General features: G+C 43.1%; 1 protein-coding gene across 1 annotated transcript; it reads left to right on the forward strand.

The window, feature by feature from the left end:
• The first annotated feature begins 2,188 nt into the window (after window positions 1-2,188).
• Window positions 2,189-8,936, forward strand: LOC147904676 (subtilisin-like protease SBT4.14). Its single transcript, XM_087392032.1, has 13 exons — window positions 2,189-2,305; window positions 2,500-2,572; window positions 5,359-5,420; window positions 5,533-5,627; window positions 5,709-5,806; window positions 5,909-6,052; window positions 6,352-6,463; window positions 6,582-7,110; window positions 7,306-7,400; window positions 7,511-7,738; window positions 7,828-7,939; window positions 8,041-8,257; window positions 8,392-8,936. The coding sequence occupies exons 1-13, from the start codon at window positions 2,189-2,191 to the stop codon at window positions 8,934-8,936; spliced, it is 2,427 nt and encodes an 808-aa protein (XP_087248158.1).
• The last annotated feature ends 8,967 nt before the right edge of the window (window positions 8,937-17,903 follow it).

The following is a 17,903-nucleotide window of genomic DNA, read 5'->3' on the forward strand; positions in this document are numbered from 1 at the left end:
ATCATTGGCAATGTTTGGAAAGAAGTGATGTACATTTATCAGGATGCCCCAAAATCTCACTTTCTATATTCTCGAGATGTTTTGCATCTAAATCCGCGTCCAATTCACAATGCAAATGCCTGGTAGATCTGCTAATAAACGTGCTAATAGACGCGCTATTAGATGCGCTATTAGACGTGCTAACAGACGCACTAATAGACATGCCAATAGACGTGCTATTAGACATGGCCATAATTTCTCTATTTGAACAGCGCCTATAGACGTGCCCGCTATTTTGCGCATCTATGAAGCGCGTCTATAGTTTCTTTGTGTTGTTGTGAACCTTGCATGGTGCATTGATACGCTTCACATTTTTTATAGTGTAAAGTACCTCACAAGCTCACCCATCTTGTAAATACAATTCTTCACATCCTTCGATGCACTACGAGAAAGCTAGTAAAATTTGATTAGTTGCTTCTACACTCACAAATTTGGAAGGAAAAAGAGATTATGCTAAGTCATGCTTACTTGGAGCATCTTGTGCCAATCATGATATTTCTTTTCTTGCTCATTGTGAAGGCCCCCTTCAAACACCTCATGCATCCAGTGGGAGTACGAATTGTAATGATAGCTCGCTTCACTGCCACCATCTCTAGCTTCGATAACTTCCATGGTGGACGGGGTAAAACTACACACCCATTTGGCCTCTTTTGTGGCCAAGCTTCATGCATCCTCCCTATTGTATGTAGATCCTCCCTTATGCTTTCGGAATCTTGTGTCCTATTCAAATGTTCCCAAATGGTAGATGCCACATTCTTGAAGATATGCATGGGATCAAGCAGGTGATTGATCTTGAGGTGGTACCAATTGGTAGTCGATAAAAGATGGAGTATCTAAACAAAATATGGTGTTAGCATGCAATCTTTATTTCCATTCAATATAGCACACAATAGTTACAAACCCTTACTGGCTCATGCTAAGTGGTGGAGGAGTCGTGTATCAGAATGGCACTGGTGCCAAACTCATTTGTGTCAGTAACATAGAGAATCAGAGCAGTGCCCATTGAAGGCTTTCCCCTCCCCTTTCCCCTTCCCCTTCCCCTTCCCCTTCCCTTTCGCCTTCCCCTTCTCCTCTCCCCTTTCCCTTCCCCCTTCTCCTTCCCTTCTCCCTCCTCCTTCAATTCTCCCATCCTCCCTTCTCTTTCCTTTCTCCTTTCCCTTGCATCATGTTTAAGTCGAATTTTGAATGCCATAAGCATTCGTGAGGAAATAAGGGATTGAATGAATGATGGAAAATGTGATTGCATGGGGGAATTTGGACTGCAACATGAGGGCGGGATAAAGAAAGAGGGCATGCATGATAGAGATCCCGTTCCCCTTCCCTTTCCCCTTTCCATCTCCCTTCTCTTTAATCCATTCTCCCTTCTCCTTCTGTTCACCCTCCTCCTTCCATTCTCCCATCCTCCCTTCTCTTTCCTTTCTCCTTTCCCTTGCATGCATGTTTAAGTCAAATTTTAAATGCCTGAAGCATTCGTGAGGAAATAAGGGATTACATGAATGATGTAAATAAGTGATTGCATGAGGGACAGGGCGGGATAAAGAAAGAGGGATGCATGATGGAAATCACAGGATTGCATGCATAATGGAAAGAGGACATGCATGATGAAAAGAGGGCATGCATGATGGAAATCTTCTTCTGATCTTCTTTTCTGTAATTCATCATGTGGCCAGGAAGTTCTTCAGGAGCCTCACCTGATCTTCGGGATGCTGTATTACAACAGTTATATAACATTTTGGGATACCCTCCCACTCCTTAGGAGTTATACACATACATGACGAGTACTCAAAACACCCCCTAGGTGTCGACAGTACAGAATCCAAACCACCCCAACCCCACACCTACTAAGATTACTCCTATGGAGTCGAGACAGCCCAGCAAGCGACAGAACTGCCAGCCTTCTCCCCGATCATCAGGAATCCCTTCTCCCCTGCAGTCTGGAGTCTCTTCTCCCCGATCATCAGCACTCCGTTCTCCAATGTGGTGGTCTAGAGTCCCTTCTCTCCTACCGTCAGGAGGCCCTTCTGCCTCGTAGAGCCACCAGCGTTCTCCCATGCGATCAGGAGTCCCTTCTCTAGAGACGAGTGCCCAACGTACTAGCCCGTCATAATAGGGCAGTAGGCATAGTAGTAGGGAGAGCTCTAGGGGATGCATGGCTCAATGCTTTGGGGAGGGTACTGGTGGGGGCGAGGAGGATTCAGATGATGTAGATGTACCAGAGGGTGATGGTACGATCTTCTATGACATCACTCAGAGAGGAGGCATCTTGGTGGATGCACGGGGACATCATAGAGGACATACATAGAGGCACTTCTATAATGAGCGGTTGATTATTGATAAGGATCAACATATCCGAGCTACTGGAGCGCCCCCCCATGTATTTAAAAGTACTTAAATAATGTAGATATTGTAAATAAAGATATGATTTTTCTGACATTGATACATGTTGTTCCTCGTTTGCAGGACCCTGGGGATATTCAAGAGGAAGAAGGCGACGAAGAAGGTGACGAAGAAGGCCATGAAGAAGGGAGCGAGGGTGCGGATGACTTAGATTAGTTGTAGAGGTGGTGCTAGAATTAGTGCTAGCTACTCTTTTCTGTACTTGAATCCATTGGCTTGGCTTCATGCCTCTCTTGTATATACACTCCTCTTATTTTTTGTACTTGAAGCCACAGGTGGCTTGGCTTCGTGCTATATGTATGTACAAGCACTTTTTGGGCTATGAGTTAATATACACTCCTTGTAATTTTTTGGAATTCAATTTCCTTGTGCAATGTTCTATCAATGAATGCCTTGTGAACTAAACATTTTGGAGTTGTAATATTTTATTCAAAATTGTAATCGTCGGCTATAGACATGCGTGGAATCGTGCTAATGAAAAATGTGCTAATTAAAATATGGTAATTGGCTGTAAGGATTAAATTGCACACTGTGGAAATGGGATTCCTGTAAACACACAGCATACACAACATTTTATTCAACCACACAAAATTTTGCTTTTTTTATTAAAAAAAATTCTGCAGAGCATCTATAAGCGTGTCTTAGAGCATCTTTTTTTTTTTTTTTCTACTAAGCGTCTAATAGCGCGTCTATAGGTGCATCTATACACGTGTCTGTCTATTATATAGACGTGCCTATAGACGCAAGTCTTTAGATGTGCCCGTAAGTTTTTTTTTGAGTTAAGGAAGCACGTCTGTGTGCGCGTCTTATATGGATGCATTGTGTTGTTGTGTAATTTGTGAATAGAGTATAATTAAAGGATACCCTTTCCTTTATGATAACACTCCATAGTATATTTTTATTAAGAAACATGATTTAAAAATGCCCCTCTCTTGAATGCATGTGATAGTCACATTTTTCTATGTGACCCCTTCGAGGTTGAGTCCATTAACTCTTATAGCCATAAGACTTAAAATACTATCTTGGAATACTCTAGATCTACAACTTGCAAGTGTGACAAGTTTTTTTACAAAGTTGACATAAGACATTTTCATGCAAGTTGAAGCATCCCTAAAATCTTTTCATCATCTCATGCAAGTTAAAGCATCACTAAAAATGTTTCATTACACACTGTAAGCTAACACTTATTACATGATAAATATTAAGGTTATTTTAAAAGTCCATTTTTAACCTTTTCTTTTGCAAAAGAGCTAGGTATGCCTTATTTAGACAATGTTTTTCTTTTCCATGTTACTTTCAAATACTATGATAAGAAACAGTTTCAGTTGCATTTAAACCAATAAATATTGAGTCCCTTGACTAAGATAGGTAGTCATACTTGAGACTTAAAAATCATCCTTGTAAACTGTAATAGTGTGCATGTAGAACTTGTGTGAGAAGTTCTTCTATAAAGCAAACATATAAAGGAAATTGGAAAATAAAAATATTTTTAGAATCAAACATTGCATGTAAGTTAAGCAACTTTGGTTATCTCACATAATTTTACCACCTATCACTAAGATTTGTACTAATTATATGATGAGTATATATGATGATGACTTTCTATCTTGCAAATAGAATGAAAAGATAGAAATTTGTGAGCGCTTTGGGATGGCATAGGTCCTTTTGAACAATGTGATAGCATGCAATTGCCAAGCTCACCAAAGATTGAATGAGTATATGATAAGTCTCCTTATGTAATATGATGAACGCACAATATCTAGTGCAATGGAAAAGTAAGTGTAGATAGTTGATTATGGCGTATGTATATAGTTCGTTGGCAATTAGATAGTATTTATTGTATCTAAAAGACTTTGATATGTTTGAATGCTTGCTATCTAGTATCTAGTTTGCGTGCAGCTAAAATGATTTTGATAAGTTTGAATGCACATTAGAAAACCACAAGCACGACATGCATGGAATCTAGTTCAAATTATGATGACCACGATATGCTATTTGTAGTGCTAGGTATGACCACAGCATTGGGTTGGAACTTGGCCGGTTCCTTTGGGCTACTTCTTGAATATATCAATGACGAATTGGCAAAATCATTGAGAAAGGACGGCGATATATTGAAATAGTTTTGAAATAAACAGTGAAGAGGCCACCAATTAGCTTGGGAATCAACATCTACAAAGAGCCAGATAGAAACGGCGATGCTTCCTAATTCTATTCAACGCTTCACATATACAAAATTCAAATCCAGCTTTGTTTGCTGCCGCCTTCAAACTTATCTTGCGACTTTTGCACTTGGATTTGGATACAATTTCAAGTTTTCTATATAATCATGTGAGTTCCTCAAGCATCTATGCGCTCTGTCTTCTTTTCTGCTTTACTTACTCTGCCAGCTTCAGCTTACTGCTGTTGCACTCGGACTTGGATATTCAGTGTCCCAGGAAACTTGAGATATCCTAGACTAATATCCGTATATCATGTGGGTTCCTCTCAGGAATAATCTTATCTAAGACCTGTTTAATCAGTCTTGTTTTCAAACCGCCAGCGAGCTTGTTGCTGTAGCACTTCCAATTTGAAAGCTACGGTAGTAGAACACTTGAGTACGTCCTTACGCAGCCTGAATCTACGTCTTTAATCAGTCCTGCTTTCACAACACTAGCAAGCTTGAAAGCTTCTTACTCCTTACATCAAGCTATCTATATATTGCGGGTTGCTCATGTAGCTTAGGTACCTCTGTATAAATCAGTCCTACGATCGACCTTATTGCTGAATTTGCTCCCCATCCCTGGCTTCGACCCAGCTACACGATTGATGGTACTCGTTGGCTGAGTTGACTACACCCGTCGATTGCTCAATTCCCGTAGACAACCTTCATGATGGTAGGAGCCTCTTGCATCCGCCTTATCCCCCTCCTCCTGGTGTTTACAGTCCTGCCCGACTGGTCTTCCGGGAGCTTCATATCGCCTAATATTGTCACCGAACAACGACAGGTTTGGAATCCGTAGCCTGACGAATCAACCTTTTATGAAACTTTTTCACATTTCCATTTTCCCTTATCTTATAATCTCCTCCTATTTTGACCTTGTGAGATTTGTATTTTAGCTTTATATTGTGTACTTAGGAGCTCTCCCACAAGCATCAACTCCTGAGAGTACAGCACATTCCCACCTGCAGTTGCTCGCCTCAGTCAAGAGAAGGTACATGAACAGCTGGGAGACTCTATTCTTGTAATTCAACATCAAGTCTCATTGAACTGACCATTCGTGATTTATGTGCAGTGAGAATGTGGCTCGTGGCGCCCTTGTGGTCAGCTATACCAAGAGCTTCAATGGCTTCGCTGCAATGCTTACCCCAGAGGAAGCTAACGCTATGAAAAGTAATGTTGCCGAGCTTTTATCACTCGTCTTACGAAAAACTGCTGTATTAGTGTTGCAGTATATAGTACTGCTTTTATTTAGCTCGATTTGTCGTTTCTCAGGTATCGACGGAGTGGTATCTGTATTCCCGAACCAAGAGAAGAAGCTGCTCACTACGAGATCCTGGGATTTTTTGGGTTTAACATCTTCGAGTCCTAGAAATTTGCCCGTTGAAAGCGATGTCATTGTTGGTGTCATCGATTCTGGTAATGCGACTCAAACTGAAGACTAGAGCATGCATAACGAGCTGTAGATCTTTTGTAATGTCGTCCGGCATTCTAACATCCTCTTTCCTTAGAACTGACGTCATTCTGATGAATCACATACGCACGCTGTCTACACTTAAACGTCAGCGGCCTTTAGTCTGAACGTTTCTTCTGTAATTGGTTAATGCAACTGAAAAAGCAGTTCCAGAAGAGAGACATTATATGATTATACCAGAACTTGTGACTTTTTTAGTGCATCCGAATGCTCAGCAACAATAGTTGAAAATCGTACATCGCAGGAGTATGGCCAGAATCCAAAATGTTCGATGATAGCTCCATCGGACCTATCCCTTCCACTTGGAAAGGCGGATGTCAAAGTGGAGACAGTTTCACTGCCAGCAACTGCAACAGGTGAGTTCCCTCTACTGCGTCAAGACGTGGACTTTCTTTTAGACCAACGAAATAGCTCAGAGATATTCGTAGCATGCCTCTTAAACAATATTGCGGGGACAACACAACTTCCATGCAGGAAACTAATAGGAGCGAAATATTATGTCAAAGCCTACATTGCATATTATGGACCCCTGAATCGGACGCTGGACTATTTATCACCCCGCGATAGCAATGGCCATGGCACCCATACATCTTCCACCGCTGCTGGATCTATTGTGGAAGGGGCTAGTCTTCAAGGCCTTGCCAAAGGAACAGCGAGAGGAGCAGTCCCCGCAGCAAGGGTCGCAATGTATAAGGCTTGCTGGACGGGTGGCTGTTTCGATGCTGATATACTCTCGGCATACGACGACGCAATCTACGACGGAGTAGATTTGATTTCTCTCTCGCTTGGAGGGTTCCTTCCAGTCGACTATACACTTGACAGTATTGCTATCGGTGCCTTTCACGCAATCCAGAAAGGCATTGTCGTATCGTGCGCTGCTGGCAATGGAGGTACAAATTTGCCAGCAGTAAACACAGCGCCTTGGATAATCACAGTAGCTGCTAGCACCATAGACAGGCATTTCTATTCCCCGATTCTACTCGGAAACAATGCCACGATCAAGGTAAAGCACGCACTGAATATATGATGAAAGCCTAGCCTAGAGTATAAAGAATAGGAGGAGGCAAATAATTTGAGAATTTTGTTCGATGCATCGACCATCTCATATCTAGAGTTACTATGCAGCGTTGAACTGCCACGTGCTCACACAAACTGCAAATGCGATCAGATTTAACTTTGGAAAAACACGACTTCGCAGGGTACGGCTATTAATACTTTCCTATTGAAGGACACTTGGTATCCGCTCATATCAGGAGCCCAGGGTGATTTCGCCAACTCTACCGATGATTTGAGGTAAACAGGATTCACAGATTTGCAGAGCGCGCAGCCAATATGATTTCGTATATGCTTCTTTGGGATGAAGGCTAGTTCTTGCTTTGACGGTAGTTTTTTGGGTTGAATAGTTACTGCGACATCGGCTTTCTGGATGAAACCAAAGTGGAGGGGAAGATTGTATATTGCGTAGAAGGAGGAGCCGGGGGATTTGATACCAGCGTGCTACTAGCCAAAGGAGCAGGCGTGATCTACGAAGCACAGGAGACCATCTCCGTTGCGTTTGCCTTCGTCCTCCCCGCCAGTATTGTGGGAAATTCGGACGGATATACCATCTCAGAATATATCAACACGACCAGGTCAGGACTTGTCCCAAGCAGACAGATCACCACTTGATTACGTAAGCGATCGCGCTGATTTGTGATCGTCTTCATCTTCTTCAATTCAGGTCACCAGTAGCCAAGATTTTGCCCTGTGAAGTCTCCGACGAGCTGCCCGCTCCTCTTTTGGCTTACTTCTCATCTCGAGGTCCAAACTACGAATCGTCAGACGTCTTGAAGGTAGGTTCTCGGTCTGCATCTCCTGATCATTAGATACCTTCATATCACTCAGAATCAAGCCCGATTTGAGCTTCAGTTAATCGTAGTCGCACGCTTTGCAGCCTGATTTGGCTGCCCCTGGAGTCGACATACTTGCAGCCTGGTCACTCAATGACTCCATAACGGAGAACAATGGACTCGACAACCGTTACGATGCTTTTAACATTATATCTGGCACTTCGATGGCCACCCCGCACGTTACCGGATCTGCAGCCTACGTGAAATCGTTCCATCCCGAATGGAGCCCAGCAGCCATCAAGTCTGCACTGATGACAACAGGTAATTCGCTGTATTTCATGTTTGTTCCGGGATAGAAATTACTGTTTCCACCTCTCGATTCTCGAATCTCTACGGAAGTTCTCGCTCAATATCGACCTGATTCGCGCTGTTGTGGATGACATGGGTGCAACCAGCGACACCCTTCGATCCCACAAACCCCTTGAACCAAGATCTGGAGTTCGGCTACGGCGCAGGAGAGATCAACCCCACAAAAGCGATAGACCCGGGTCTGATCTACGACATAAGCGTGCAGGACTACGCGCTGTATCTATGCACGCACGGCTACAACTCGACAAAGCTGAGTTTGCTGACAGGCGACAACAGCACGAAGTGTCCATCGAACGACACGGTGCCATACAGTCTAAACTATCCGGCGGTGACAGCGGGGTTACCAATAGATATGAAGCAGGAGTGGTTTGTGGCAAAGAGGACGGTGACGCACGTGGGGAAGATGGGGAGTGCGAAGTATGAGTTGAAGATGAAAGTGCCGGAAGGGATGGTGGTGGAGGTATCGAAGGCGGAGCTTGTGTTCGGTTCAGTGAATGAGAAACAGTCATTCGAGGTGAAGGTGAAGGCTCCGGGACTGAACTCGGTGTCTATCCTCTCTGGTTCTTTCACTTGGGTCAGTGGCAATTACTCTGTGAGGAGTCCCGTGGTCACCTACCTCCTCACTTACTAACTCATCTCCAGACTCTAGTGTCACTCTCGTAATTGGCTCCGTCTCTCTCTCTCTCTCTCTCAAGAAAATAGACCATAGTAATACCCTACTTCCTCTCCATAAGAGTCCACCCAAGAGCCCTCTACATAGCAATATTACTATATGGAAAGAAGGTATTACAGGACTCTCCATAGTCCAATCTCCAAGTCTAATCTCCATGTACATAGCAATATTACTATATTGAAAGAAGGTATTAAGGACTCTCGAGTCTCCAATCTCGAAGACTAATCTCGACTCTCTCACAACCTCACCAACTCCCCCTCATGTCTCTACAAAACCCTTATGTATCTTCTTTAAGCCACATCTCCAAAAAAAAAAACCCTTTCATGGCAATGTGGTGTTTTGTATATTAGCTTATGTGTCATGGAGCTAAAATTACGAACATGGTTTGCAATACTCAAAGAATCCAAGAATCTAAGGGTCAATATTTGCTTGGGTACATCCATTTTTTGTGAGGTTCAAGGAATTTTCTATATATATAAGTATATTGCATGATCCATATAACTTATGCATTCCTCAATGGAATTCAGCAAACTTTGTCTTCAAGTTGTAGTACACATTCCAAACTTAAACATGAGAGCAAAAAACCATGGAATAAGGATTTGGAACAAGATCGTTAAAGCATTACAAGTGCTATGTTGCATGTGAAGCATGCATCCTGAAGACTATAAGATATAGCAATTTATTCAAAAATATCAAAATTTTGTTTTATACATACATGCAACCAGATAATCAATCAAAAGTACACTACGTGAGCTTCTCCTCAACCCAAGGACACACCTAAATGAGAACATTAGGCATGGATTAATGGGCCTTCAATGTTGTGCTAAAGTGATGCATACCCATTTGAGGGCACACTCCATATCTTCTTTTTTATTTGTTGAAAACCAAAACAGATTGAAAATTTGGAATCTAAACTAGTGGGACTACTGCATGGTGGTCTTAAAACATTGATAGTTGTTGGTATTGGTATCTAGATTCACCCTAAAATGGAAGAAGTTGAAAAAGTGCAATTTGTGCATGTACTGCAAAGATCTTTTAATAAATCCAACACTATTTACAATTTTGAATTGTTTCTTTTTCCATGCACTTGCTTGCTATGTGGCTCATAAGCATGCCAAAGGTCATTGCATTTCATAATACACAACATCAAACCCAATAATGTGCCCTTTGATCAATTTGTGTTTTGAAGCATTTTAGGCCACATTGTACTTGTTTGGGATATTCAATTCTGCTGACGTGTATCGTCGGAGGGGGAAAAATCGAAGGCTGAAAATTTTGCTACTCCTTTGAATTTTAAATTTTCACACCTCCCGCCCATCAAATCTTGGAAGATTAAGTACCTACAAGCTGCCCCTGCCCTGCAAACGCCCTACAACTCGACGTGACCTTGCACAGACTTTGACTTGCCATTGTTTTCTTTCCGATAAGTTGTCTTCTATTCTTTGCTTACCTCACCAGCTAGCCTCTCTAGATTTATTTCGGATAAATGAAAAGCAATATACGTCTAGTATGTGAACTTGAGACCGTCAGGCTAAACCAGCCCAGTGGTTGAAATTATGACAGCATCCTAAACCATCCTCGTGGTTGAAATTGTGACTGTCCTAAATGTGTCCTAAACCAGCCAAGTGGTTGACTGTCTTAAACGTGTACTAAACCATCCTGGTGCTTGAAATTGTGACTATCCTAAACTAGCCTAGTAGTTGAAATTGTGATTGTCCTAAACCAGTGCGGTGGTTGAAAATTCTTTTGCTTCATTATATACTTTAGTTAGACTGTGTTCAAATGTCTTGTTTTGGTAGTGCAAAAAGGGGGCTCCCTGCCATTTAAAAGAGGGCTCACTATTCTGTTGTTCCCGCATGTTGGGTCAATAGACGGAGTTGTATCTCAAGTTTATGGATCGATATCCGGACATTTCGATTGGGCAGAGGAGCTTTGAGCATTGTAAGCCCTAGTACATCAGGAAACTCAAAGACAGGAATGTTTGTTGTTGCAAAGCACAGATAGACTTTGACCTATCTCGGCAAGCTATGAAATGACTTGAGATCTGGTCGTGTTGGAGCTATCATTGCTCCATGGGGATCGATGCCCATGCCTCCCCAATGAATGCGCAGTCTGCAGCCCACCTGGATCCTCATCATGTGTTGCAAAGGGGCATTTTTTTGACGAGTTTTTTTGTAGCCAGTTTGAGAGTTTTATCCCCTTTTTAGAGTCAAACATCATTGGTGATAGAGATTGCAACCATCAAACTTAAAATCCATGTAGTTTATGGCACTCAAATGTCTATTGTAATGCAATGTTTAAACAAAGTACATGATCTTTCATACCCTACCATAAATTTCTTCATGCATGAATATAACAATTTTGATGACTAGAGGTTTTGATAGATAGAATCAAGAAACTATTTCCTACTTAAGGCTACAAATATCTCAAATTTATTAAATTTACAATCCATGTAGGCTATTGCTACAAATAAAGTCACAAGGGCACTCTCTTGAGTGTGGTTGCAATGGAATGTAAATGAATCCATGTGCTTTCATACCCTATCATCAATTTCTTTGATCCATAAATACAAAAATTTTGAGGGCTAGAAGGTTTTGATAGATACAATCCAAAACTAAATCCACATAGCATCTACTATCAAAGGTTTACAAAAATGTACATACACCCTTAAAGATGTCAATAGCTAGAAGACCATGAGATATGGCTAGTGTATCATCATGTAGTCCATATTTTGTCCCAATGCACAAATGTGGACAAGACCTACATATGCTTGTAAGGCACAAATGAACCTTGTAACATATGTTGTGTGAAACCTTCACAATTGCATGTTGGTTCACTGAAAATTTGCATTGTATATGTTTATCTAACATTTGGAAGCAAAACTTGTGACCAAGAACTCTTCATCAAGATCCAACAAGCTGCGGGTCACTGACGTTGGACCCATGCACTTTGGAAAAGCCTTTAAAAAATGGAATTAAAGCTTTTGGAGCTAATGCAAATGCCCTGCAACTTGACGTGACCTTGCGTTGGCTTGCCATTGTTTTCTTTCCGGTAAGTTGTCTTCTATTGTTTTCTTGCCTCACCAGCTAGCCTCTCTAGGTCTATTCTAGATAAATGAAAAGCAATATACTTGTTATTGTCTAATATGTGAAGTTGAGACTGTCAAGCTAAATCAGCCCGGTGGTTGAAATTATGACAACATCCCAAACCATCCCGGTGGTTGAAATTGTGACTGTCCTAAATGTGTCCTAAACCAACCAAGCGGTTGGCTACTCTAAACGTGTCCTAAACTAGCCCGGTGATTGAAATTGTGACTGTCATAAACCAACCCAATAGTTGAAATGTGATTGTCCTAAACCAGCGCCGTGGTTGAAAATTCTTTTGCTTCATTATATACTTTAATTAGAGTGTGTTCAAATGTCTTGTTTTAGTAATGCAAAAAGGGGGCTCGCTGCCATTTAAAAGAGAGCTCACTATTCTGTTGTTCCCACATGTTGGATCAGCAGACGGAGTTGTATCTCAAGTTTATGGATCGATATCCGGACATTTCAATTGGACAAAGGAGCTTTGAGCATTGTAAGCCCTAGTACGTCAGGAAACTCAAGACAGGAATGTTTGTTGTTACAAAAGACACATAGACTTTGACCTATCCCAACAAGCTATGAATGACTTGAGATCTGATCGTGTTGGAGCATTGCTCCATGGGGATTGATGCCCATGCCTCCCCGATGAATGCCCAATCTTTAAGCCACCTAAATCCTCATCATGTGCTGCAACGGGGTGGTCATTAGGGGAGAATTGGGGTCTCAAAAGGGCCTCCAATTAGTGTTTCCTAATTTCAAGGGATTAGAGAGTGATTTGAGGTGTACCAATGAGAGTGCTAGAAGATGTGGGGCAATGGTATGTTGGTGGAGGGTGGGCAGGCATGCAGAGAGCCCCTATTGGTTGCTCCCCTTACACTAGGGACCACCCAAACCATCCCCCCCCTCTTAACCCATGTTTGACCCTCCTACTAGGTGCACCTCCCCCACATGAGCCCAAAACTGCATTCAATGGGATGGTAGGGCCCAAATGGTGAATTTTTCTTCTCCCCTCCCTCTTTCTAGGGCCTCTGCCCCCCACTGTTCTGGTCCAGCTTGCCAAATGACTCAAATTTGAACCAAATCCCACGCATTTTCCCTCTTTCCCCTCTCTCTCTACTCCCTCCTACTTTGGCCTGCTTGGTGTAGCTCCTCTCTCTCCCTCTCTCCCCTCTCCCTCTCCTGTGCCTCTGTTGGAGCTACTCTGTCCCTCTCCTTCTCCCTCTCTAGTGCCTCTGTTGCTGTTGCTCTATCCCTCTCCTTCTCCCTCTCCTGTGCCTTTGTTGCCACTGCTCTGTTCCTCTCCTTCTCCCTCTTTTGTGCCTCTGTTGGTGCTGCTCTGTCCCTCTCCTGTGCCTCTATTGCTGCTGCTCTATCCCTCTCCTTCTCCCTCTTTTGTGCCTTTTTTGGAGATGCTCTGTCCCTCTCCTTCTCCCTCTCCTATGCCTCTATTGGCTGCTGCTTTGTCCCTCTCCTTCTCCCTCTTCTGTGCCTCTGTTGGAGCTGCATTGCCTTGTGTAGGAGTCCCATTCTTGCTGTTGCAACCTCTGCAAGCATGAAGAGGAGAAAGGCTACAAGACCACACAATGTTGTGACCTCTTGTGTCTTCCATAACACCAGAAATGCATTGGATGAGTGGATCCCTTGCACCTACAGCTTAAATGACTGGATAGTGATGAAAGGATCGGCCAAAGGTCCACATAAGCTTCCCAAGAGCAAGAGAGGTGACATCTTGTATGAGTGGAAGGGGCGCATCTTGAAGTTCAAGTTTGGGAAGAAAGGATGGCTCACAAAAGCGCAACATGTTTAGATGAGAAAAGATATGCGGCTTCCTCCATCATTCAATCAATCTAGGATACCATCACACTGTGAGCCTTTCTATGTACCTTTTTCACTTGTAAGTGTAATGAGTCCATTTGGAAATTCTATGTTTGGTTTCTAAGAGCTCTTATTCATGGTGGTAGATGTTTTTCCTTCGGACCTCGAGGAGTGGGAACCAGTTGAATCATTCATAGGCAAGTTCAATGTGATTCATGAGGATTTAGGTAAGCAAATGCATGACAGGGAGAAGTTGGCCTCCTTGCGAATGAAGAATGTGTATTGGTATAATGCAACATACATCACTCCAACGACATCATCAAGCTATGGCCGTCTACAAACCATTGCACCACCACAACTTCAAGACATGGATTGTAGCAATGTGGACTCGAGGACATTGCAATTGTACAAGGACAAGATTGCAAAGGATGTGGGCATGGCCATGAAGTTTAAATTTGGATCCAAATGGGCAAGGTTATCTTGGTTTATGCCTCTGCACATTTTTGCTTCTTTATTTTAGAATATACATATGCATAGAACAAAAACTATGTGGTCTTGCAAGTGTGTAGATGAAAATGCTCTTGAAGATTTACTTGGGATGAATTGGGAAACCAGGTTAGGTGACCAAAAGGGTGACGTGTTTCAATGTCATGCATGTAAAGACAATGTGGTTATTAGATACCATTTGTCACGCCAAATGTTGCACAACAAGACAAAGCACCCATAGACGCGCGCACAGACGCATTTCATGAACTAAATAAAAAACTTACGGGCGCGTCTATTTACGCGTCTATTTGTGCGTCTGGAGACCCGCGTCTATTTGCGCATCTATATATCAGACTTACGCGCATATAGACGCGCACAAAGACGCATAGATGCGCATATAGATGCAAGTCGAACAGACAGACGCGAATATAAACGCATTTTTAAATGCACTGATAGACGCGCCTTTTTTTTTTTAAATAATTTTACAGAATAGTGTGTATGTTGTGTATGCTATATAGTTACAAGAATCCCATATCCACATTCTGTAATTCAATTCTTACAGCCAACCGCATTTTAATTACAATTCCAAATAAAATATTACAACTCCAAAACGCAATAAAATTGAAAGCTCAAAAAGTGCTTGTATATACATATAGCACGAAGCTAAGCCACGTACAAAAAATAAGGAAGCTAAGCCATGTCATGTGGCTTCAAGTACAAAAAATAAGAGGAGTCTATATACAAGAGGCACGAAGCCAAGCCAGTGGCTTTAAGTACAAAAAAGAATAGTAGCACTACTTCTACGACTAATCCTCGCTGCCTTCCATGCTGCCTTCTACGCTCCCTTCTGTGCTCCCTTTTGCACCTCCTTCCTCGTCTTCCTCGTCGTCTTGTGCATGGGCCTGTAAACAAGGGACAACATATATCAATATATGAAAAATCAAATCTTTACTTATAATTTTGGTATTATTTAATTACTTTCAAATACCTGGGGGGCCTGTCCAGTAGCTCAGGTATACTGCTCCTCAGTAATCAACCCATCATCATAGAAGTGCCTCCATGTATCTCCTCTGTGATGGTGGCGGTGGTAGGCTGTCTCCACTGGAGTAGGGTATCTGCCCACGATCTCAAGCTGCATGACCGCGATACACTTTGTGGAGGGATTAGTACAAAGAAACAACCAACCTCCTAATAAACTACATAAGCAATATAATTTGAGATCGATACTTACAAATTGGGCCTCCCATGATTCAACACCCCCTGCTCCAAAATGCACGCTTTCATATTCCTCCATCTGGATCCTCCGTGCCTCCACGTGCTGCAGACTGGGCTCCTCCCTCGCTCACTTCATTGCCTTCTTCCACTCATGCTTGTGAGCGGTGTGGGGCGGGCCCCTTGGAGGTTGACCAGCCTCAAGCCTGGCAAGCTCCGCTAGTGCCTGCCTCTTAAGGGAAGATCTTTTATTGCTAAGTATCGTAACAATCTTTGACTTCCCCCATTTATATATGAGCTGGCGATTGGGGGGGTTAGGATACCTAGAGCGAACAGTAGCGAGGGTCTCATCAGCCAACCTCTTTGGGTGGTCTTTATAGTGGATAAAGCAATCTCTGTAATTGTTAGCAATTACAGAGCGCATGAAGGCCATGATGTCCTTCCCCCGCACATCCATCAAGATGCCTCCTGTCTGAGTGATGTCATAATAAATCGTACCATCACCCAGAGGCACGTCTAAATCATCTGAATCATCCTCCTCCTCACCGCCACATGGCCCAAAGCACTGTGCCATGCATCCGCCACCGCTCTCCCTGCTACTACGCCTGCTACCCTGTCGTGTCGAGCTCGTACGCTGGCCACTCGTAGCTGGGACTGCATGGGACTACGCTGACCACTCATAGCTGGAGAACCGAGTCTCGACGGCTGGGGAGTATGTCAATGGCTCGCCGAGACAGAAGGACCTCCTGACGGCATGGGGGAAGGGGCATAAGACGGGATGGCAGAAGGGACATAAGACGGCATGGGGGAAGGGGCATAAGACAGTACGGGGGAAGGGGCATAAGAAGGGGCATAAGACAACTGTGCGGACTCCGCTGGGGTGATCTCAGGCGGTGTGGGGTGGCTCGGATTCTGTAGTGCCGACTCCTGGGGAGTGTTAAGGATACCCATCATATACCCGTATAACTCCGCAGGACTAGGAGGGTGCCCTAAAATATTATATAAGTCCTTCCAAATCGATTCCTGCGGATCAGGTGAGCTAGAAGCACTTCCTGGCCACATGTTGAACTGGAAAATTGGAAACAAATCTATTACTTTGGGAGCTGAGAAGAAAGGGGAAGAAAAAAGAGGCTCTGTCAGAGTGCGTCTATAGACCCGTTTGATTTGCGCGTCTATAGACGCGTCTAACAGAGCATTTAACAATTCGTTTAAAAGCGCGTCTAACAGTCCGTCTAACAGTCCGTCTAGCAGTCCCTCTAAAAGCGCATCTAACAGTGCATTTAAAAGTCCGTTTAATAGGGCGTCTGTGTGTGTCTGCAACAAGCCAGACGTGCGGATAGACGTGCCTATAGACATGCTTTTAGACGTGCCCTGAGACGCGCCTATAGACGCGCTCCGACAGGCGATAATACTAAAAAGTCGAAAAGGACGTTGCGCCCGACAAAAGAACGTGTTGCTCATACCTAGATCCTGCGTTTCGTGGATGCGAGAAAGTACAAAATTGGAAAGAGCAAGCAAGAACAACTTCAAAAGGACTTACTTGGAAAAAGGTATGGAAGGATCTTTCTTTTTCAAACTTGTTTCTTCTCCTTGTTCGTACTCCTCCTCTCCTTTAGGCTTGGAAGCAAGTGTAGGTACGGTCCCTTTCTCTTCAGTGAAAGCTTGGAGCTATGTATGGGAGGCTTTCTCTTAAGCTTCGAATCTATGGAACTGCTAATAAAGAAGGAAGGAATCCGCTCGCGAAGTTTAAGTAATGAAAAGAAAAGCAAAGCGAGCGGCGCACCGAAAAGCAGGTTTAAAAGCCGCGTCTATAGTCGCGTCTATTAGCGCGTCTATAGTCACGTCTGAATACACAGAGTAAGTGCATCTATAGTTGCATCTATTAGTGCGTCTACAGGTGCGTTTAAATACACATAGTAGACGCGCATTTAGATGCGTCGATAGACGCGATGTTAGATGTGACTATAGACGCGGCGATAGACACAACACATAGTTTAAATTAAGCATTTGAAGAAGAGCAAATTTGGTGGGTTGTTTGTTTGTAGGATGTCTCCATCTTCAACAAGTAGCTCCAGTGAGGATGAATCCGTCCATATCCACCATCGCGAAATGTGGTTGGAGCAAAAAATCAAATATCTGTGTGATCGATGTCGAGGAAACATGTATCGTGCACGCAGGATTACGCTCAATCATATCTCAAAGTATGGAGAATGGGATGTGACTGTAAATAGGGTAAGGGTTTGTAAGTTAAGGTTGATTGAGATACCTATGGGTGTTCATATGTTTGAGTTATGATCCCGTTTTAATTTGATACAGGATGCAGTGCCAC

The sequence above is a fragment of the Dipteris shenzhenensis genome, chromosome 2, assembly GCF_047967505.1.
Source record: "Dipteris shenzhenensis isolate YYH24624 ecotype China chromosome 2, Dip_SZ_1.0, whole genome shotgun sequence".
NCBI lineage: Eukaryota > Viridiplantae > Streptophyta > Polypodiopsida > Gleicheniales > Dipteridaceae > Dipteris > Dipteris shenzhenensis.